Below are 23,640 nucleotides of genomic sequence, written 5' to 3'. Positions count from 1 at the left end.
CAAAAGGTAATATCTGGTCCCGACTTTCTCTGAAAATGGTGACTTTCAACAAAGTTGCAAAATTAAGGAGACACATGACTTACTAAAACAATAATGTTCCCATGTTCAGTCCGTATAATATGCCAGACTCGAGATGGGACAGGATCTCATACCGAGATTTATGCAGGCCTTATTTATAGGCTGCAGGCCTTATTTATAGGCAAACGTATAATGCCAGTGAGAGCAGACGACGTGCTGAAATTGCAAACTTAGGTTCGAAAAGAAAACACCTCTCCTTGTGTACATGCCTCCTGATAAGTATGCCAACGATTAATTTTTTTAACTGTATATTAGGACAGACAAGATACTGGGGAAGATTGGAATGAACAGTTGTAACAATAGACGTGAATTGAAGGTTCATTTATTGCCAATGCTCAACCAAGAAATAGACCTTCAAGCATAAGATAATCGTAAAGTTGTACCTAGACCAAGAGCAACCTGAAGTTCCTTTATCTCGAATTGAGGAACGGATGGGCAAAGACGACACTGACGAGACAGAGAACAACACTAAATATATCTTTATCAGAACGAGTATCCACCAAGCGGCCTTGAAAGAATGATAAAATGTATAATTCTGTGCAAAACATACCCGTACAATGTCAATCTACAGGCAATATATAGTGATGTAGAATCAAGGGCAACAATACTCCTGAATGAGGCACATTGCCAATTCTACTATGCACAGATAAAAATCAACACTGGTTACAAACAGAGCCAAAATCGTTTGTAGTGAAAAAAAATTAAATAGTAACTTGATTATTTTAAATATTATCTTTTAACATCGAGTTGCACAGCAGGTTCTGCCATCCAGTATATACGCGCTCCCTGTCTCAAATGTTGACTAGTTATGGTCTTTGTTTTGGAGGAAACTAGATAACTGTAGGACAATCGTCTAATTAGGACGGTCAACACTATAGCCGGGAATAGAACATTTGGCTACAATGGTTACCCAACATCAAAAACAGCAAAAGAAGAACAAGATAATAGCAGTAATTGAAGAAACAGTATCACTTGATTTTGTTATTTATGATGGTGGTGCTGTTGCTGCTGCTTTGACAAGAAATAACAGTTTTTGTCTTCTTAATGAAGAGGAATAGTTATATTGATTTCTTAATAGTTAATACATTTGTATCTTTCCATTGATATTCTTTACATTTAAGAAAATAATTACGTACATGAACATACTTAGACTACGTGAAAGAAACACAAAACAAGAAGGAATTTGAGTAAATGAAGAAAAAGGAAAGAAATTGGTAGTTCACGGAGAAGCACAAAAAAGTTATTTGCATTTGGCTCAACACTCGAGGTTAATATGAAAGAGGCAAAACATTTGATTAAGTTTAGAAATATAAGTTTTCGATTTTATTTGTTAGGCTGAAATACACAAAATCCTTCCTTTTCGACGTAAGTAAAATTTGATGCTAGTGTGAAACAGGTGGAACATTTTGATCAAGTTTAGAAATTTTTGTTTTCGATCAAAGTTTTTATTTTTGGCTGAATATTGAATAATGTGATATGATGAATGAGAAAGCTTGCTCATTATATATATATATATATATATATATATATATATATATATATATATATATATATATATATATATATATATATATATATATATATATATATATATATACATACATACATACATACATACATTCGCAAACTGACAGCAAATCAAAGAATATTATAAATACATGTAAATATATCTAATGCATTTTAGGATACACTGCTTCATTTTTATTTTATAGCTCATAAACTTTTCAAATGTTCGTGTGTACATAAAGCACTGCATGACATGTAAAGTTCCATACTGATACCAAAGAATGAGCTAATGGGATCAACAATTACAACGACTCCTTGGTTTTGGTTGGTACATGAGCTGTCTGTCTGGACTGGAGGTAATTGTAAGACAAAATTAGATTCTTGATGGACCATGTTAGGGCATGTGTTTACATTGCAATACCAAAGTCCCTCAGCACTGTGAACTGTTTTAGTCAATGAAACCTTTATGTGTCTTTAGTAACCAAATGCAGTTTGAAAGAAACATACCGGTTTCTCGTAGCCTTTCTCTACCAGTCTTCTCTTCCTTTTCCTCTACGTCAAAGGTGGGGGGATCATCTTTACTTATGTCGAATGCCATGTAAAAATACGTAATTATTTGCGATAGTGATATTGTTATTCATTAATACTCTTCACCCCAGCGCATCCCACTATCGGCCGTGGATGGAAATTCAACAAATTGTGTAATGTTCTTTTCCTGTTCCTAACCAATCGCATACTTCTTTAATTATTCGATCCCTGGCAAAGGGTTTGGCATGGCTGTGTTCGGTGGCGGGGGGAGGGGAAGGGGAGAGTGATCAAAGAACTAATCATCTAAAATAATTATATAGCAATACATGTCACTGAGAATTTCTTTACTGTTCTCGTTTTTGAACGAGGTTAATTTATGTCTTCATAGCAGGAATGCCTAAGGCATATTTAACGGAATATGGGTTATAACTCTTGGATCTATATCTGAAGGTGGGAAGGGCACGTTCAAAGCTGACTGCAATTTTAGTGTTTCATAATTTGATAATTTCTTTTAAAACATTTTGTGTATTGATGTTTCGAGCCATCGAAGTTGTTTGACTTACTTGTTATGATTTATAGTGGAAGAATGATTGGTTTCAGACAATCTTTTCTGTCGATCAGCAAAAAGAGAAAAAGACAAAAGATCAGTAAATATACACATGGCATTCTATTGTTTGTAAAAGAGGAATTTATCTGACATTTTGATTAACCTGTAATTTGGCACCTTTTTATGACGTATGCCAGAAAAGCATAGAATAATTTTGATGTTGTTCAGTAAAATGAATAAGGAGTATACCATTTAAGTTGAAATCTTTGAATAACAAGAGTACAAATTGTAAACAAATATTACTTAACGTTGAATGAATTTTAAATTTATTGTGGGCAAGGTAACGAGCTATGTCGCCTGTATCGCAACAACTCGAAAGGTGTGTCCACTGTTGGCAATTTGTCACATCATGCCCATTTAAAAATCACAAGATTAACACAAACCCTAGGTGCATATAATAATAATAATAATAATAATAATAATAATAATCCAAAAATAAAAAGATAATAATATTCAATATTAAGGACTTTGTATAGCACCTAATCTTTAGAAACTCTGAGCGCTTTACAACATTAGACAACACCTAAAACATAAAAGCATGTATAATGATATGATTACAAAAAACAATGAAATTAGAAAACATAAAACATACTGAACATTTTTAAGGTAGGAAACATTATTTTTATCTTTAAGTTTGTTCTTGCAGTCGAAATAGGTGAGTTTTAGTAGCACTCTTTCAATGAGATCTCTGTGTTTTTGTGTCTAAGTTCAGTGGGCAATTCGTTCCACGTTGCTTGGCCCGGGTATGCAAATGAACGTTGACCATATGACTTCATTTTCATAGTGGGAATAATGAGTATACGATTGTCAGAAGAGGAGCGTAAGTATTGTGCTGGTGAGTGCACATGGGTGAGGTCGGATAGGTATGTTGGACTGGAGACATTCAAAATTGGTCTCATCAGAATCATCTACATAGTGTGCAGAGGGGCCTGTTTGTATAGAAGAAAGGATTCTAATCATAGATGATGTTTTCCAACTTTCAGAGGCTGTAATACAATATTTATTTCAAAAGTAGATGTTTCTCCGACACTCATCAATTCTGCACTTTTATATTTCACAGACGAGGAAGTTGATTTTCTGACCTTCTTAGAACTCAAACTTGCAGATTTATCTGTTAAATATGGTGCATTTATATCATATTCTTAAGTTGATGATTGTTGCATGATGATGACATTTTTCTTCTTTACTAGACTGCTAGCAAACAAAGGTGGAACAAATTTCTTTACGTGCCTTTCGACAACTATTGTTATGGTTCTCTTCGTAAAGAAATCACATAGATCTTCATCTTTCTTTGGTGTTTTGTCTTTGAGAAGAACATTTTAGGGTATTCTTGTGTTGGTTGAGAGGTTTCTGGAATACTTTCTTGTTCTTGCCCAAATTGTCTTGTTTGAGAACGGAGACATTCTAGATTGTTCAAATTCAGGAATTCATTTTTGTTTAAAATCAGGAATTCATTTTCCAGAAAACATTGCCTTCAAGTAAAGTTTACAGGTAAGCTGTGCAATATCAGATCTAATTACTTGTTGGTCAGGGTTCTTCTACAAGAACAGCTGACATTCTCTACATTGATTTGAAGGGTCCAAAACTACCAATGTCCAGAGGCTGGCTTGCCTGAGGTGGCACGAGTGGCACGACAAAAAGAATGCATTATTTTTATTTTGATGTGGTTTCAAATCGCACTGCCCCCACCTGATGATGGTTACGTACTGTGATCGTGATGATGCAACTGCTTGTGTCTGAGTATTAATGCCACATAGCATTCATGGAGGAGAATGCTCAGTGTTGATTCCAATTTCATAAAAATTAAATATTCGTTTTGTCCTATCTTTTAAATTACTAACTGCAAGGATGATCGATTGCTCCTTAAAATAGAAGTTTAGTACCTCCCTTGAAGTACATTCTGCTCACAACATAGAGAGTTTCTTTGGCTTGGCAAGGTTTAAAAGTGGCCACCTACACATAAACCCATAAAACCAGCAATAGCTCAATAATAAGTTGCTATAATCTGTCGTTCCACAAGAAACTGCATAGTTTGCTGCAAGGTACTGCATATTTGCTTTAGTGTATCCGTATCCGATCTCACTATATACTTGAGCTGATTTACCAGTTGACGCTCTTCATTATCACTGAAAATTCTCACTGGACCTGGGTTTGCATCTAGGGATACAGTTGCTTTGGTCCTGTCTGTAAGGGTGGACTCCCTCACACTAAACTGACTATCTGCATAATACTAATATATTCCTGCAAGAACTGCATTAACTGCACTCGGAAAATTGATAAAACTGTAACATCGCCTTGCTTTCTTCAGATGTTGATTCTAATAAAAGACATAATACATTGAGGTTCGTAATCATAATTGGCACGCACACGCGCTGACTGGAAAAGTATACCTATTATTGCTTTCAAATTAGTAAGATCATAAGCTTCCTTTTGTCAGTTGTGGTCTTATTGGCTACCATATAATGAAAATTTCATGCGGAGCCTTGTTAGGTCGTGTACGTCACAACGGTATATTACCTATAAGCATCAAACTACATACGATGCACTAAGTATACTTCGTAATTAGGACCGATGTACAAATAATAAGTTTGATAGAAGTTTTGTATATGGTGATAAATGAAATTTCATGCAGTTTACACAAAGTGAGGTTAAGGGTTTTCAGTTTAGACATACCCAGTATGTTTACAATTTTAGAGGAAATTGTGCTCCGACAGATTGGCTGCAGTTTTATATCGGTAAACAACCGCAAGGGGTCGCGTGCTCAAAATTTCTTGGGAAATCCCGTTTGCCGTGATAATACAGTGCCCGCAATAATACAGCGTTGGAGTATAATTGGAAAAATGTAAATATTTGTGTACAAATCACCTAAACCGAATTTGTTTTGTTTTTGTTATCATTATTCAAATATGTGCAAATCATAATACATTCGTATTCATGAGTATTACTGTAAAATTCCCGGCCAAGTCATACCAAAGACTAATACAGATGTACTGATAGCTGCCTCGCTAGGCACTCAGAATTAATAGGTTAGTGTTAGGACTGGTCAGCCTGGTGTCAGGATAATTTAACTGGGTGGAACATCATACTACACGCCTGCGGCATGATGCCCCAGACCTAGACATCAGTATAAGCTACCCCACTGAAGACAACGTAGCGATTTTACTGAATAATTGTTAAAGCTATGTTAAAAATCCAAATCACGCATACATACTGTATTTATATTAGCTATATAAGCTGTGTTGCTGTGATATGCAAGGAAGGCAAGAAGACAATCATTATGCAGATTTATTTTCCATTTATTCCATAATTTGGACTCTTTCACAAAAAGGCAGCGATTGAAATGCACAATGCTCACCCGGCTAATAGCTATTGAAATGTACGTAATACTTTAGATAATGTCTACTTTGTTCCAAGCAAAAATTGTGCGAAGGTGACATCGTGATTCACAAATTTACATTTCAAACGTTACAATTTCAGGGCACACGGCTGTAGTCTATAGGAGTTAATAGTCTGGATTATCGATGTTCAGATCATCGACGCTTAACTATATAATGGTGATAGTTTCCATTGTTTGTGATTTTTTTTTTCTCACTCAAGAACAAACTTGTTTCTGGAAAGAATATTTTTATGCTGTACCTAATAATTTGAAATGTGCTCAGTTGATTACTATATGTAATGAACAACTGTTAGTACTGACTAGGAAGATATACATATACGGCTAAATTGTTTTAGTCCTTTCGAGTCTAGGTCTATTCTTCGTATGTCGCTGATGAAGCTACTTGAAAAGTAGTTGTTGCTCTTGCGAATCACCTGCCGTCAATAGACACCAAAGTAAAAGGAAAGAATGGCTTTGATATTGAGCTTAACGAGCATGGCAGTAAACAAATAAATATTATTAACATAATTAAACATCTATTGAAGATATCGTTCCCTTTACAGATTGTTTATTTTTATTACAAAGTGGGAGATAAATCAGGTCTTTGTTCTATTTTAATTTATATTTCTCGTAATTTACTCAAAGGAATATCTATAGTCGTGGACGAGCGCTGTACTCAAAATCTAAAGGTCACAGGGATCGATTCCCAATGAGACATGCTTCTGCAACCTTCTCAGGCCCAAACAGACGCGAGTACTGGTTAAACACATAAATCACTCATCAAACATGGTTCAAATCAGTTGGGGGAATTACCTCCACAACATAAATATATTCAAGCTATACTTCGTAACTTAAAGATTAACTTCTTAATACATTTCGGAGCTAGTTCAAAAGATAAGATAGTTCCATTTGCGTTTGCCGGTTTTATTTAAGACGAGTTTGCAAGTTGAAAGATATAAAATTATAAATATTCAGAATTAATATTTCAGAAGAAGGTTTATGGATAAATAATTACTAAGTTTGAAAATCCAATAACGCATACAGATTTCTGTTCTGTGGCAGTCCTGTAACATTGATCTGAATTATTTTACATTATTTTGCATTACTAAATCGCAGGTGTTCGACTCAATTAATAATATAAAAATAGCCAATAAAACCTATATCCATATTTTGAGATAAAGACCACTAAATGAAATGTGCTAGCTTCGGAAACATCCACTTTGTATAATGATTTCCTTTCCGCAGAAAGCCGGTCACATTTAAGTAGAAAATGTTTTCAGCAAATTTGCACTGTTATTTAAAGTCAGTATTCATTTTTATGTTTTGATGTCAATTTATCACCAGAAATCATATTAGGTTCAAATAGGGACTAAAAGTGTTATTATATAACAGTTTGATTTTCATTGCGTATGTTATATTTTTGCACTGTCTATTTTAGTCACACTCGCTGGAACTATCACCTGATGTGTACATGTACATTCGACTACTAACGATTTTGAAGGATGCATCGGCAAGTTTGACATCACAAAGAGAATTTTTAAAGTTTGGAGGTGACTGCGCATATAGTATTCTGTTACCTGATTTCGTATTTAATAGTTGTTACCGCTTCTTATAGAAAATACTCGACTTCATTTGATCAATGACTTTGTGTAACCTTGATATGAATGATTCAGTTCACAATTAATTTTCCTGTGATGTGTCCGAATCAGTACAAATCATGTTAATCTAAAAACGGTGAAGTTCTTGGCATAGGTTCACCGGCATTTCCTTGATAGGATGGACTGGAAATAAAGCAAGGTGCAGTAAAACACAGATTTTACATCCATATCAACACCACGGCCTTATTACTCACTGTGCACTGTCGCCGAAAAACACACAGACAAACAAACCATAAGCTCATATTCTAAAGAATAAACAATTACCTTTACAAACCATAACAAGAACGCCTCAATCTAACTCTTGTATTACCGCCAAAATGAGAGAGGAAAAAATGCTCTAGAAATAAACTAGGATTACATTCCCGTGTACTGCACTGGAATTACTGATTGTGATCTGACTCCAGGTCGCAGTCATTGCTATTTATGGCAGTGGCGTCACTGGGGGGTGGGGGTGGGGGGGGCGGGTGCTGGAGGTGCGGACCGCACCGGGTGACACCATCAGAGGGGGTGACACCCAAATGACTGTCTATAAAATTTTCCACTTTTGTGCAGGAAGTGTTCCATGGGGGTGACACCATGAGTTACTGTACATGACTGCCTATAAAAATTTAGAATTTTTGTGCAGGAAGGAGGTCCATGGGGGTGACATCATGAGTTACCGCGCTGGGTGACACCAACCCTAGTGACGACACTGATTTGTGGCTCACTGAGTAATGTACAAGATAGGTCCGTCAGAGTATACCCGTATGGAGGGTGATATGAGTTACCCAAATGCGGTGGAGCAGCTGATATTGGACAGATTTCCAATCAAGTATTTTCCCAGGATGATAATTGTATGAACTATATCCGAAATACTGTAAGTAATTATCATTTTGCATCAGTTTCTAACCTCATGACGAGTTAAGGTTTTCCAATAATTTTCCAAGTTCTCTAGTATCGAACAGCTTTCAAAGGTTTTCTACATAAAAACCAACTATACGGTATTTAAGGCCCGGGAAATTTCGAATCGGTAGCCAGCAAGACGTATACCCAACGAGACTATAGTGCGTCTGAAACCCAAATTCCTTCGGTATGTACAGCAACATGTAACAGCCAGGTAGTCATTACAGCAGGACATGGGTGTCTCCTTTAATTTTAGATGTCACTTGCTTCTGTAATTTATTTAGTATGTATTTTGGGTTCTTTATATCACATGAACAATTTCACTGGTTAACGAATTTTATGATACATATAGCTAATACAGTATGTTCAGTACTTAAAAGTAAAACTTTAACTTCTTGTGTTATTCTAACATTAGTAATTTCCCTACTTCAATATTTCATCTAGGATCCGTTTCCATGAGTTCGAAATATTTGTATATTCAGCATTTAGTTACTGTCGTCTGAGAAGATTTGTTTGCAACTTCCAGTTGTATAAATGTAAAGGAGTTCCCCATGACGGAGGGATACACTGTCGTTATACAACTTGATCTGGGTGATTATTGGTGACATTTTCTCACAACATATCTCCCCTTTCTTTTTAATTTGTGTTTGATTATTGAATGAGTTTATATTCTCTTCACACAACACGTTTTTGCTAATATAAATTGTGTGGTCATGCACTGAAAATTCTCTCCCTATATCACACCTATTCCATTCTACAAATGTATGTGTGATCATTTAACGCATCTGTATCTCTTAAAATAACACGATTTGTTAGACTGAATTTCTCAGTCAGAGTAAACCTATGTGCTTTCGTTGGGCAGACAGAATTTTCCTCCAGATAACACACCAAAATAAAGTGTTAGTCGTTTTGGTCGCCACTCAAGGGACACAACACCTTTCTGTATTGGCACGAATCATTGATAGGCTAACGCCCTTGATAAGTACAGTCCTACTAGAGTGAACATTGATCTGCAATAATTTCAAGTGATAAAGTCGTTTTATGCCCAAGACTGCCCAATAGTGTATATTAGACGAATAAATGGAATCCTCCAAAAAAGTATCCGTCATCCACACATTCATTAAGGAATAATAAACTGAGTAGGACTCAAGTCCAACAGATACAGAAAGTTGGTTTTATTTTGTTCGTGCACATAGTGATTGCAATAATAATACTGGAATGTCTGATCCCAAATCATGGTTTGCATCTCTACCCCTGCGAAGTATTCCCGTGAATCTAGGTGATTGATGGTTATTTGATTTACTGCTGTATATTTTATTTGGATCTTGAATAAATGCGCATTGTATGCATACAAAGATCTGACTCTGTCATACGTTGATCCCGTTTAATGCATAATGTGTCTTTAACAAATAAAATATCAGTCGTGTCTTGGGTTGTAGTATTAAAAAGTGTCAGAGAAATAAAGTATAATAATGTCAAAACCGTTACAGCATACTAAATTTTAATAATTTTAAGTATTTTAATTAGTTTTATAGAATATTTATTTTAATATTTTTAAGTTATGTTTATTAACTATAAATAACTTTTAAGTAATTTCATAGTGTTTTATATATGTTTACTAAATTATAAAGTAAGTTTATAATAATTTAATCAAATTTACATCCATAATTGGGGAACCAGAAAGGAGGGAAGGGAGGTCACGGGAGGGAGGAAGACGAAGAAAGGTTGTTTCTGTTTTATATTTCAACTGTTTATATATCTCAGTAAGATACATTATAAAAATGGCTTTCTTCCGAAAAGATCAAACTTTGGAGCCTGTTAAAAATACACGTGATCAGCCATATCTTCTCCCCGACGGGTCTGTCGGCTAATGTATTTCCGATAGTCTACTCTAATTTCTATAATTGCACGATCCATAAAGAGGTATTTAAGAACGTATTGTCAGATTTACCGATAAAATCCAATGTTATCCAAATTTATAATGTAATCTAACCACAAAATCCAAACTATACCAATCCTATGATTTGACGATAATCCGCGATTATCCAGTATATTTTATTATATAACCATACAATTTGAGGCTATGCAAAATGTACTCTCTAATTTAACGATACAATCCAGGATTATCCAAAAATGTTCTGCTTTAATGTTAACCTTTAATGTTAAAAACCGATGTTATCCGAAATTTATTACATGATTTAGCCATAAAATTCAAGGATATACCAATTCTTTAAAAGACTTGCCAATAAAATCCGTTTTTTCTTTAATACTTAAAAAAAAAAAAAATTACCATAATAAAATCAGAGGATTTTCCAAAGGCATCAGAGAGTTAAATCCAACATGACTGCCTCTGTTGGTGAAAAAAAAATATCAAAGATGGTGGCGTCAAAAGAATTCCCAAAATGCTCTTTTCGAACAATTGTACGTGGTTTTTTTAGCAACTATGTTAAGTCAGTGGGTGCTCATGGAACCCAACATTCCACAGGTCTCACAGTCTGCACTCTATACTTTTGTGCATAGGGTTTAGTTTTTAAAGAAAAAGAAAAATCCCAAGTTTTCCTCACTGGTTATCCTAGATATTAAATAAAGACATTGTATAACTTTAAATTTTTAAATAACATCTCATTTTCCTTTATTTTCTTGTGCGATTTGATGAATACATTTTGGGTTTTACAACTTCAATATCATTCAGAATTTCACGTATCAAAAATATTTAGCTCCGCTTGATCATTTTCTCTTCATAGATTTCATAGGTAAATTGGGGAAAAAGCCGATAACGGGGGTTGGGGGCTGCTTTTCTTCCACTTTTTATGTTTATCATGCATTCATGGCGCTTTCAGAAGCTTGTATTATCTAATCTGGCAAAATTCATTTTCCCTACTCTAATAACTGCTGAAATTAGAGTACTTTTTGACCAGTCTTTGGCTCATTTTAGTGAATTGTTTCAGTAGTCACCACATGTAAAGACATGTCAGTCACAGTACATAAAAGTAGCATAAAGGGATGCCCACATTCTCTCCACTGTACATGTTGTTAATGCAAACAACGAATCGACGTGATGAGGATCAAAACATTAATAGCAATATTATACATTCATCGCACAGCGTATGCGGAAACAGAAATCCGCATGGGAAATTAACCAGTATGATGAATCATCTTTTAAACAATGTCATACAGGCAGATATATTTATCTAACTGAGCAGTAAACTAGCATCTGTCTCTTAGAAGATGAGTTGCATTTGCTATGTAATAATATGTATATGTTTCTCTAGCTTAAGCGTTATCGCTTTATCAAGTAGTAAGTATACATACATACATACACTATTGTATCGTGTCATGAAAATCTTAATCAACAGTGTTTAACCACTGTATAATAATAATAATAATAATAATAATAATAATAATTATTTTTATTATTATTATTATTACTTTTAGTGTTTAACAACATTGTCAATATTATTATTATTATTATTATTATTATTTCCAAACTTTTACTTTATACATTTAAGACAATGAAAACATCATTAACGGTTGCGTATCTTTGTTACGTTTTTGCAGAAGAAGAAACCGTTGCTTTCACTGGATGCAATGCGGTTTTGGAATGGAATCTAGGAAATTTATCAGAACTTGAAGTACTAACAACAACCGTTTCTATCAAAGATAATAATGGATCTGTAATTATCTCACATAAAGAAAATAGGTGTTCTTGTCACGATCCAGTATCTATGAAATGTATTGTATCAGAGCGTGATGGGAAATTTGTCATTTCTGTGATTATTAACAACGTAACAAAGGAACACAGCGGCAACTTTACAGCGTCGATTCGAAAAGGATTAATCAAAAGCTCTGTTCAAAAGCAGTTGTTTGTGATAGGTACGTAGAAAGTGAGCAGTTTTTGTTATATCAACAAATACACTAATCAAATATTTAAATACAGAAAAGAGCAATACATGGTGAATGGATTATATTACCTTGAGAACATTTATTCCATTTTCTCCAAAGTTCATAAAAAGTAATTGCGTTTCTGTGCGTGTGTGTGTATGCATATGAGTGTTGTAATTTTTTGTGGTTTTTTGTTAACCCTTGTCTCAGTATTTAAAGATAAAATAAGCAGTAAACAACTTGTCTTTACTGTAAAAAGCTTCAAGTATCGCTTTGATTTGTCAAGTAGGCTTTGATAACATAATCAGAATATCCTTGTAAGTCTTTAAATCTTTCTTCGGGGAAAATGACATTGCCTTATAAATTAAGGAATGCCGAAATAAGGCATTATCCTGGCTATTAACTTTACGAGAAACCAAGTGCACGGATTGTAGACCTGCGACGTATACAGCCTACTAGTATTATGATAGTAGTATATGGGGACGATTCAGCAACAATGGGACTTATCATTAAAAAACACCCTGGGACCGTTTAGCCGCAATGGGAAATTTAACATTACGGAAACCCCTGGGACGATTCAGCCTCAAGGGGAATTAGCATTAGAGGCCCCCTGGGACTGTTTAGCCTCAATGAAAATTTAACATGGGAAAAAATCGTGGGACTGTTTAGCCTCAAGGGAATTTTACATGGGAATAGATTTTGGGTCTGTATAGCGTCAAGGGAAATTTAACATGGGAATAAATCGTGGGCCTGAATAGCGTCAAAGGAAAATGGAATAGGGTCGGGACCCTATTTTAATACGGTCCCGACCTGATATGTCTATGGAAAGGGAACAGGGGAGAGGGATATAAAACACACACACACACACACACACACACACACACACACGGAAAAAAGAGTAAGTCTTTATATTCACACTACTCTACATACACACATTGGCAAATCGATTGTTATTTCTTTTCTAAAGGTTTGGGTAGCCCTGAAAAGGGCTGTTTGTTTTTGAACTCCAGTGACACCTGGTTAATGATGGCACCTTCCAGGCCTGGCACCACACACACATCTTCTTCCCCAGTCTCCTTTTACTTTTTTTCTTGAGAGCGCAGAGGGAGGATGATTGGCTTCAGCACCCCAATCCTCTGTCTCTGGTATCTTGTAAGCCATCCTCTCTCCTATTTTATTTTCCTCCTCTTCCCTCTGTCTTTTCTCCTCCTCTTCCTTCTTCATTCTTCCCTCTTCTACTATGGCCTCCGCTGCCAGTTCATTTAACAGGCGCCTGACATATTCCAGATGTATCTGGAGTTCAAGAAGTTGTTTATTCTGGTATTCATTGTCTTGTTAACGAATGAACAGGGTAACTAGACTGCCAAGCGATTTTCAATTTATAGTTAAAGCGCGGACGTGAAGGAAAACATCCCCTAAAACAAAATTTATCTTACCTAGATCATGACCAAACAACGCGCGGACCTAAAAGAAACACTCACTGACTTTTTCATACTACCTATTACTATTCTAAAAATGTTCATTTATATATATATGTTCAAAATATGCTATCAACATACGCAAAACAATCAAAACAAACCCCAAATCTACTCTCCCCACACGTCAAACAGCAAAAAAAAAAAACATGATCATAATCTACTATCCACACAAACGTACGTGAGCACCTACAAACACACAATCATATACACAAACACATACACTCACACTATAAAAAAGAGTCAGTGTTTATATTCACACTACATACACACATTGGCAAATCGATTGTTATTTCTTTTCTAGAGTATTGGGTAGCCCTGAAAAGGGCTAGGGTTTTTTTTGTTTGCTATGGCAATCTTTTAGCTTCTAAGAATGCGAGGTCCTCTTACGATAGACTTTCTGACGATAGGTCTGCTTCTTCGGAAAGAGAAGAAGAACTCATTGGTGTCGATACGACAATCGACAAAGCCTCTGTCAGGTTCAGGTTGCTGCTGCTGCTGTTGCTACTGTCTCTGCTGTTTTTGAAGTCTGTACTTCTCCGTCCAGTCTTCTTTCTCCCTGTTCACTTCTTCTCTGAAGAGCTCTTCTATCAGATCTCCAGTGACTTTTAAGATTCTCACATTCTCTATCTCTTCAGGCTTCGGTATCAGACTGTGTCTGACCCTATGCAAATTCGCGTAGGCTTCGTTTAGCTTAGCTAGTTTGGAGCACATCTTCGTAGGAGGATGAGTCGGCAGTGGATGCTTAGACTGGAAACTACCCCGGTTTTTGAAGTCAAAGCGCGGACGTGAAGGAAAACATCCCCACACGGTTTTCGAGTCGGACCGTTCAATGAGTGTCATGAGAGGGATAGTAAGAAGTCAAAGAGCATGAATCAAGATTCCTATAGCCAAACAAACCACAAAAGCATTTTTTTTCTTCAAAATACAACATTTTTTTAATTCAAAATCACTTAACACTAACAAACAACTATAACATTTTTAACAATGTAACATCAAACATTTTTTTTCTCAAAACACAAACATTTTTTTCCAACTAACACATTATTTTGGACAAGGCTGACAACGTTGTGAATGAAATTGTGATTTCCACTGTTGGAAGTCATTAGGCCATTGATGTACACTACGTTTCCTAGCTTGAGACAAAAGATAAGCATAATGGTCACAAAACCATTGATCTACTTTCACATCGTTTCTCTAAGAAGAACGAGGATCAAAATGAGTCACTAAATGTTCTAAGGCATAACCCAGGCTGCGATGATGCAGAAGATACACACAATATTGTCCACACACCAAGGAATCTGTGCCTTGTAATTTCACATTATTGAATCGGGTGGTCTGAGCATTTCTTCTCATAAAGTCAATGATATCGTCTTCCAAAGGAGGCAATCCATACGAATCGAAATATTCCACACATCCTTCTTGAGAAAAGTAGACGGCTACCCAGTGGGTTCCTGGGAGATGACTGTCGTCCGTGTTGATCACATAATCTTGATGGTCTTGAGGTTTGCGATGAGGGAGTTCATCTTTGGCACAGACGACAGGATTCCAAGAAGCAGTGTACGAACTGTGGTTCAAAAGGTAATAAAGTTCCCAGGTATCCATTGATTTGTGTGGTTTTTTCTTCACAGGTAATGATAAGTCATCAATTCGATCCTGACTTTTCGCTTGAAAATGTCTGACAAGTAAAAGGCGTTTAGATCCGACTTCTTTCTCTGGTCAAAGAGAGAATCGATGCGACGGCACTCCAGAGACGTTAATGGAGGAGAAGAATGTTTATCCAAGCCTTTATACCACTCGTTCAACACGAATTCTATTTCGATGTGATCCCAAGCTTTGTCCAGATATTCGTCCAATTTTTCTTCTTGACTTAACATCAGACATTTGTCGTGTTGAATTTGACTGGGATGATCGTTGTGACATCCATAGCACTCTTCCTTGATCAATTCTTTCATTATATCTGCCAGGACTGTAGCAAAACAGGAGACTAAATGGGCTTCTTGTTCTGGCCATCTTGACTTCATCATGATAACTTCTTCGTCTTGGGATTCTTCTTCTTCTTCCACGGTCTCCTCACATTCCATCTTCAAAGTTTCTCCACTAGGTAAAGATGGATAACAGTCTTCCATAGCTTCTAATAATCTAGAATGACTTCTCTCAAACTGTTGACTTATATGGCATTGTCAAATTCTGCATACAGAAGGACGTTCGCTGTGTGATCTGGAGGTGGATTTGCAAACTGATTTTCCACACGAATCTGACCCGATTTTATAGGGTGGAAGTGTCCCTCGTCGCTGCCTTGGTCTGGAGTGAAATCAAAACCCCACAAAGCATAGACTCCTGCATAATCGTCGTACGAAATACCGTGACTGGTGTTGGTTCCTAACTGTCCCGTGGCTTCGTACAGGGACAAGTACGATCTCAAATAATTCTTCGCAACACCAAAGTTAGGCTGAAAGGGTCGGGTACACAAGGTCTTGCCGTCGCGACTGACTTCGATCTTGGACACATTGTAATGTTGAAACTCAAAAGGATTTTGATCGTGGGTTCCGTTGAAGGCTGAATTCCTGACGATACCAACAATCAAACGTTTGGGTAACTGTCCTTGGAACAGATGATCTTCGATCATAGATCGCTGTCCAGTGGGAATGGTGAACGTTTTCACTTCTACGCGTCGTATCGGATACTTGGCGGTCGTTCTGCTCAACGTCTGACTGACGTCGTTTCCCACTTTAGGTAACACTTCCACACGACGTACGTAAAGTCGGGCTTCTTGAATGATAGTTTTGTATTCATTGGCATGGGCCATCAAATGGAAAGCGGCACTGCTACGATTCAGTCTCAGACGGATATCCACCCCGTTCAGCAAATACTTTTCTTGTAACCACATGTCCAAATGCAAACGATCCATCAGTTCTAAACTTCGCCCTTGCAGAATTTTCTTACGACGGTCGTTAAACCCCACATTTTGAGGATTGTCATCTTCTGTCAGGACTGTGTCGCTAAACGTGGCTACACCTGCCGTGTCAGGTTTCCATACCACGCAAGCATCCAGATGAGTATTCTTGGCTTCTTTTCCGTACGTCAAGAGATTTTCCAGGTAGGCACGATATGGGTAAGTATCCATGCTGCTGCTGACCAATTTGTTATTCAAGTACAAGTCCACTTCGCTGAACAAGGAATGCATGACATTGTTGACAGCAGCTACTCTAGCATCGCCTCCTGGATTGGTGTTGTCCGTTTTGATCACTTTCACTTTCAAGTACAGGTAACTGTTATTCAGATCGATGTAACCTTCGGGCTGTCCTTTGATTTCAAACTCGATGGGAGCGGAATCCGTCAAAGAGGAGACGGGGTGAAATTACACCCATTGGGATTCTTGCGTCGTCATCATCGTGGGGGGGCATGGCAAACAGATCCAGTTCCGACTTGGAACAGGCGCAAGACTCTCGGTGCATCATTTTTCTCTTTCTCAATAATCGAAAACGTCTAAGTCTCGAACGGTTCTTCTTTTCTTGGCCTTTCTCGCTTGAAGTCTGGTGAAAGGGTGTTTTCTTCGTCGTCTCTTTCTGCCTTGTCCTTGCTGAATGCCTGACTCGGTAGCGTGCAGGGCATTTATAGGTGTCTCTCGTTGGCCTAAAATGTCTTTGCCCGTTTGCAGCAAGACATTTTTGCCTGCCCTCATGAAGGCTTCTTTAGGGTTTTGTTTGTCGATGATGACATTTTGGAGAAATTCTTTGCCTTGCGTCAGTGCCGCATCTTTTAAGGCGTGCAATCCGCGTGTCACCATCGGTTTCAACACCGGGGCCACCGAACGAAAGGCCGATTTTAACATATCTCCTAAGCCGTGTCCTCGCTGTCGAGCAACCCCTCGGTACACTGGATACATGACTTACTTACGAGTCGTGAGAGAACCGTTTTCGAAAATGGAGTTTCACCGTGACTTTTCCTTTGGTGAATGGAATATTTTGTCCCAGATCTCCTTTTATAGCAATGTTGACCGTGTCCAAATACGACTTACTGACAGGCAAATAGTGAGGATGGACAAATTCGCGGTGGACGTGGTAAGTGTTTCCACCTTCCTCGTCAGCGTTCGTGGCAGAATCTACTTTGAAAGAAATGACACGCAGTAACGGTACGGAGGTGTGTCCCACCACGTTATACTCCACCACATCGGAGTACACAAACATCAAATTCAGTCCTTGGTTCAGTTCTACCGGGGCACGAAATAACTTGCTAAAAGACTCGTTGTCGTAAACGATGGGTAATTCGTTTTTCTTGAGCATGGCCTTTCTCATGTCCATGTCTCCGCCCAACATGTCAAACAATTCAGGACAAAATAAAATGGACATGATTTTACTTCGTTCAAATTTCATCAAGAAGCGACGAGCAGCTTTGTGGTACTCCATGGTGACACTTTTGTTGACATGCTCCAAAGCTTTCAGAAACACGACATTAAACCTGTAGGCTATGGTGCTGACCAAATGTTGACCACTAAAATAATAGCCTGGGGGAATGAACAAGTGATAGGTGGTGTACTTTTGTGTACGGGTTTTCTTGTCATATTTGACATTGCTATCCATCCACTGTTGCATTTGCTCGTCATGAACTTCCACATCAAAAAAATTTTGATTGGGAAGGACATTGAGGACTTGGGTCGGGTGAATCATTTCTACTAAAGCCACTTCCCAATGGGCTTCGTGATCTAACTGGATGGCCTGAGGTAATTTGGCCGTGTAACAGCACAACGTGTTCTTGGGAAACACCTCCATGGAACTGTCACTGGGTAAAGTTAAGTAAAATTGGTTTTGGTGACTCATAATTCCAGAGTTATGTGGCTGTCCGAGGGGTTCCTGGACGTCAGAGGCGTGTCTCCGTCTAAAATGGGGTTCTGGTTGTGGTTGAAGTGGTGACTGGCACTGGCACTGGACACAAGGTTCCCGGGGTTCCCGTTCGAGGTGAATTTCAGGGAGGGATTAGGAAGCAGGTAACCGATGCAACTGCTCAATAAAATGGTCCACAATTGTTTCTCTCCTTGTTGCAAACTCAAATTGGCAATGGCTGCCCCGATGACACAATACACCACGAAGATTTGGCAGAAAAAGACGATTTGCGTTTTAGGCACACGTTCTCCACACCACACCCACAAGGGTTGTTTTTGTAAATCTTGCACAGAAGAACTAGGTGAAGAAGGAGTGGTCGACATAGCTGCGTCTGCTGTGTGAAAGGGCATGATGGTCACTTCTTTTATAGTCGATGACTTGCGAAGCGTCGATCCAAGAATCAAAACTGGGTGGATATCCTTTCCAACGTATTTTGACTTCTTTGACACGTCGTTTGCCCACTTTACGGGTTCTGCGTTCGAGAATGCTTTCGATGTCGCACACGTCGTCTTCTTTTTTGGTGACACGTTGTAACTCGGGCAAATAAAACGTTCCTTTGAGCACTTCTCCGTTCATGTCTTCCAATTTATAGACGGCAGGATGACGGCCATGCACTCGTCCAGTGACGCGAAACAATTCGGTCGTCCAGTTAGGTAATTAACCTTTGTCGAAAGTGCGTTTGGTTTTGCCAATGCGCACCCAATCTCCTACGGCCAACACTCCACTTTTCTTGGGGACAGCCCTCGTCGGGGACGTACCAAACAGACGCTCAAACACCAACACTTCGTTGTCGGGAGTCACGTCTTGCGGGGCACGTCCGATGCTTCGATGGTAAGATTGGTTGTACGCTTGCACCAGGTGCGGTAAGATGTCGATGTACTTCAGAGTGTGGTGATGCGTAAAATATTTCCACATGCGTTCTTTCAAAGTGCGTTGAAAACGTTCCACGATGCTGGCTTTGGTTTCGGGATTCTCGGTGGTAGAAAAATGAATGTCACGTTTCTTTAATTCTTTTTGGAAAGCTTGGTTCAGAAATTCGGTGCCTTTGTCCGTTTGCCATCGAAGAGGGTGACGACCGCTTTGTTGCAACACCCGTTGCAGGGCTCGCACTAACTCGCTGCTCGATTTGGAAGTCAAGGGCACGACCCAGGCAAATTTGGAAAAGACGTCGATGACACAAAACAAATATATGTAGCCACGATTGTAGCTGGCCAAATGAGAGACATCGGCTAAATCGGCTTGCCATTGATGATCGATGCCTTCCACTCGGGTGCGACTTCTGGCAAACTTGCGTCGAATGGGTTTGTGTAAAGTGTAGGTAGCTTGTTCTTGTAACCATCGTTGCACTTGAGGTAAACGGAGACTTTTCAGTCGCGTTTTGGCAGCACGATACAATTTTTGAACTCCTGCGTAACCTGCAGGATGGGAGGGATCGTAGTAAATGCTGGCTAAGACTTTTTCCATTTTTTTGTGTTGGTTGGTGTGTTAATAAGACACCCACTCTTGGAGGATGCTACTCTTTTTCTCTTGGGGTATTTTCTTGGATTGCAATGCTTTGCGTGTGCGGCCGGCAATAGGTGTTGAAGAGGAGGATGTCTGAGCGGGGGATATCGGTTCTTGTTTCACTTCTGTCTTCACTTCTGTCTTCACTTTCTTTTTCTCTTGTGATGAAGAAAGGGTGGCCATCATCTTTTTAATCCATCCAATTCTGGAGGTAGGTGGTGTTGTTAACTTGCGTACTTTTTCTGGTGGAGTTTGAAACCCTTCTTTTTCTTCTTCTTCTCCTCCTTTTTCTGTCTTGGTCACTGGTAGTGGTGGTACTGGTGATGGTGCTGGACTTTTCATCAAGGTCTTAAAATCTTTCAGAGTGGAAAGAGCTGTTTCGTCTGAGGCTTTCTGGTGAAAGAGTTGCAATCGTTGCAAGAGTTGACCGTACTTTTTCGATTTTTCTGTTTCGGACAAATTTTGGCGATCCATCAAAGACTGCAATTCGTGTTGTAACTGGGACATCTCGCTCAAATTGGGATTGGGAGGTAAATGCGGGGTGCGTTGTTCTTGCCAACGATGGTATTCCATCCATCGTTTGTAAGGCACTAAAGCTAGTTTTCATCCTTCCATGGGGTTGTCAAGGGTCGATTCTGAGATCTTGGGACTGCAGAGGGCCTTTTTATCTTGCTCACACCAGTCATCCCAACATGGTTCCCAAGACTCCTTTCAGCAATGGGCCTAACAAGAGGGGTAAAATGCCTCCACGTTGGACCAACATCTTTTTTTGACGAATGGGGATTTTCTTTTGAACCATTTGGCGAAGAACGTGACGATGTTTGCCTAAGCATTGTTTCTGGTGTTTGGACAAAGGGATCGTGCTTTTCAAGACGTTCAAACAACATTCGCACACGGTATCGATGACCTCTTTGGAAGCTCATTGAATGAGTTTTTTTCGTAGGGGTTGAGAAGCTTTGGACAGGACAGATAACATGTCCCCATGTTTGACGAATTGAGGAGGCAGTCCTTTCCTTTTCTTTCCTTGGGGTTGTTTAGAAGAGGGATGTTTCCTGGAGGGTGACATCTTTGAGTCTTCAGCACCAAAAAACACTGATACCCCTACTTGGTCACATACCTTGTTTATACTGGAACGCGTCGCCACTGATTGTCTTTACGTCGTATTAACTTGAGGACAGGCATGACACGTCGTGCAGGGGTACGTAACGTACTAAATCGAGCCAGTTCTTGCTTGGACAAATCCAGTAAACTTTGTAACATGCCCGATCTTTCGTGAACTTTGATTTTGGGAGCAGGTACTTTGTGAGCAGCAGCAACTGCCACTAAATTGGAGGGTCCTGCCACTGGGGAAGTTCTTGGGGTCATCAACGGAGAAGTTCTTGGTGTGATCAACGTCTCCAAGTACTCTTCAGTTCTTGGTGTCATCAACAGGGAAGTGGATGAACTTGAGGCTGCCGGAGACGTGGTCACCGCCGTTGCAGGTCGTGGTTTGCGAGTGTAAGGTTGCGTCCTGGCTGAAGTGCCTCTCTTGCGACTAGCTTTCTTCTGTGGACTTTTCTTTTTCTGGGGACTTTTTCTCTGTTTCTTTTTCTGGGGGCTTTTCTTTTTCCGGGGTGGTGCCTGGTAAGAGGAGGGTCCCTCCACTGGAGAAGTTCTTGGAGACACGGGTCTCCTTGGGGGCCTGGTCTTTTTCATCTTCTTGGAGCTTCGTTTGACTTTTTTCTTGGGGAGAACCTTGGGGGCATTAGGATCCCATCTTAAGAGAAAGCGAATGATGACCCTTCCTAGAGTACCGCTCCCTCCAGGTTTCAAAATGATTTGTTTTTTGGTTTGAGTGTCGATGCGGGGATCGGCCAGTTGGACCAAAGCGACTTTGTTTCGATCGAAAAAGCGTTGGGTTTGATGAGGAATCTGAATGATTCCTTGGAGTAATTGACGTGCTGTCACCGTGAACCATCGTAAGACTTCTTTGAGACTAGCTTCTAAGACACGAGCCCGTATTTGTGGATTTTTTTCTCGACTGATGCCATACAAGGCACGAATCAATTTGACGGGAAGATGCGACTGAAGGGACGTCATGTTCAAATTGTGTGTGAGACAGACGAAAAGTGTCTGAGGTTTTTATAGATTTTTTGTTGAGTGAAATTAAGTCGAGGACGGAGACGTGTACAAGACAGGCCCTCCGTCTTGGCACCAGTGGTGAAACAAGTGGGTACGAAATCGCAAATCATCGGGGGTCGTAGGTTTCAAATCGACGAGTAAATGGGCGTGTGGAGTTTGAGTGGCATCGTCGTACGCCTGAGTCAGCCAAGGCGTTCCTAACTGTTTGGCTGAGACTTGCACTTGCGATTTATCTCTAGGGCTTTTAAACAAGACCACGTAATGCGCATTGAGACTGATGGTGCGATGGGCTTTACTTTGTTGAAACAAATTTTGAGTGATGTAAACGACACTGGCATTACGGTGATGCCCTTTGCGCGTGAACCACAGTTTGATTTCTTCTTCGTCTTCTCCTAACATGTCGAAAATGACCAAATGGGTTTGACGGGAGTCAGAGACGATGCCGTCGTCTTCTTTAGGAATGCCTTCCACAAACACGATGGAATCGCCTTGACTTTCTCGCAAGAGGCTGTACGCCGATTGCCACTCCTTGTAACACCACACGATGCGTTGAGGTGGACGATCGATCAAATGATGTTTATGTTCGATCAAACGTTTGACGAATTCGGTTTTGCCTGAACCGCTAGGTCCAGCAATGAGCATGTTAAAGGGATGGCGAAGATACAAAGCCTCCCAACTGGCACGATCTAAGTGTTCGTCGATGACTTTGACAGTGGAGGAAGAGGGAGCAGAGACAGCAGAGGTAGCCATAGTGTTAGGAATGTCACTTGTGACACGAAAACAGACAAGACGAGAGTTTATATACTTTTTTCAGGACACGTTTATTGAATGTTTCAAATATGAACAACACGAAAGGCAAAAATATATAAAAGCCAAATAGTTATGTACAGGAATAAAAAACACATCAAAACGATCAAAGTGGAATATAAACAAGTCTCTGTACAACATGTTTTGGGTAACCAAGATGACCTAGGGACAGTGTGTAATGTTCTTACAGTCTCTACATGAGGCATTGTCATACAAGTGTCCTCCCGGAATGACCTTTCAGGAATGTCCGTGACAGTCCTGTCCTGAAGCGAGTGGTTGTTCTCGGTGACGGGTTCTTCTGGCACTGTCACTAACACAGGTTGAAAAGTAACTT

The 23,640-nt window shown here is 39.1% G+C and overlaps 1 protein-coding gene across 3 annotated transcripts in view; it reads left to right on the top strand.

Annotated features, from left to right (window-relative positions):
- The first annotated feature begins 8,242 nt into the window (after positions 1-8,242).
- Positions 8,243-23,640, top strand: part of LOC149793574 (uncharacterized) — a 38,299-nt gene continuing 22,901 nt past the window's right edge. For 2 of the 3 annotated variants that reach the window (XM_089966429.1, XM_089966427.1), the window contains exons 1-2: positions 8,243-11,933; positions 12,194-12,508. In XM_089966429.1, the coding sequence (XP_089822555.1) occupies positions 11,864-11,933; positions 12,194-12,508 (385 nt within the window). In that variant the 5' untranslated portion in view covers positions 8,243-11,863. Of the gene's footprint in view, positions 12,509-23,640 lie in introns of all 3 variants that reach the window. The other variant, XM_089966428.1, reaches the window with a different exon arrangement.

This window comes from Sinohyriopsis cumingii, chromosome 8, assembly GCF_028554795.1.
Source record: "Sinohyriopsis cumingii isolate HCF-2022 chromosome 8, ASM2855479v2, whole genome shotgun sequence".
NCBI classification, from domain to species: Eukaryota; Metazoa; Mollusca; class Bivalvia; order Unionida; family Unionidae; genus Sinohyriopsis; species Sinohyriopsis cumingii.
This window is presented reverse-complemented; position numbering and strand designations above follow the sequence as displayed.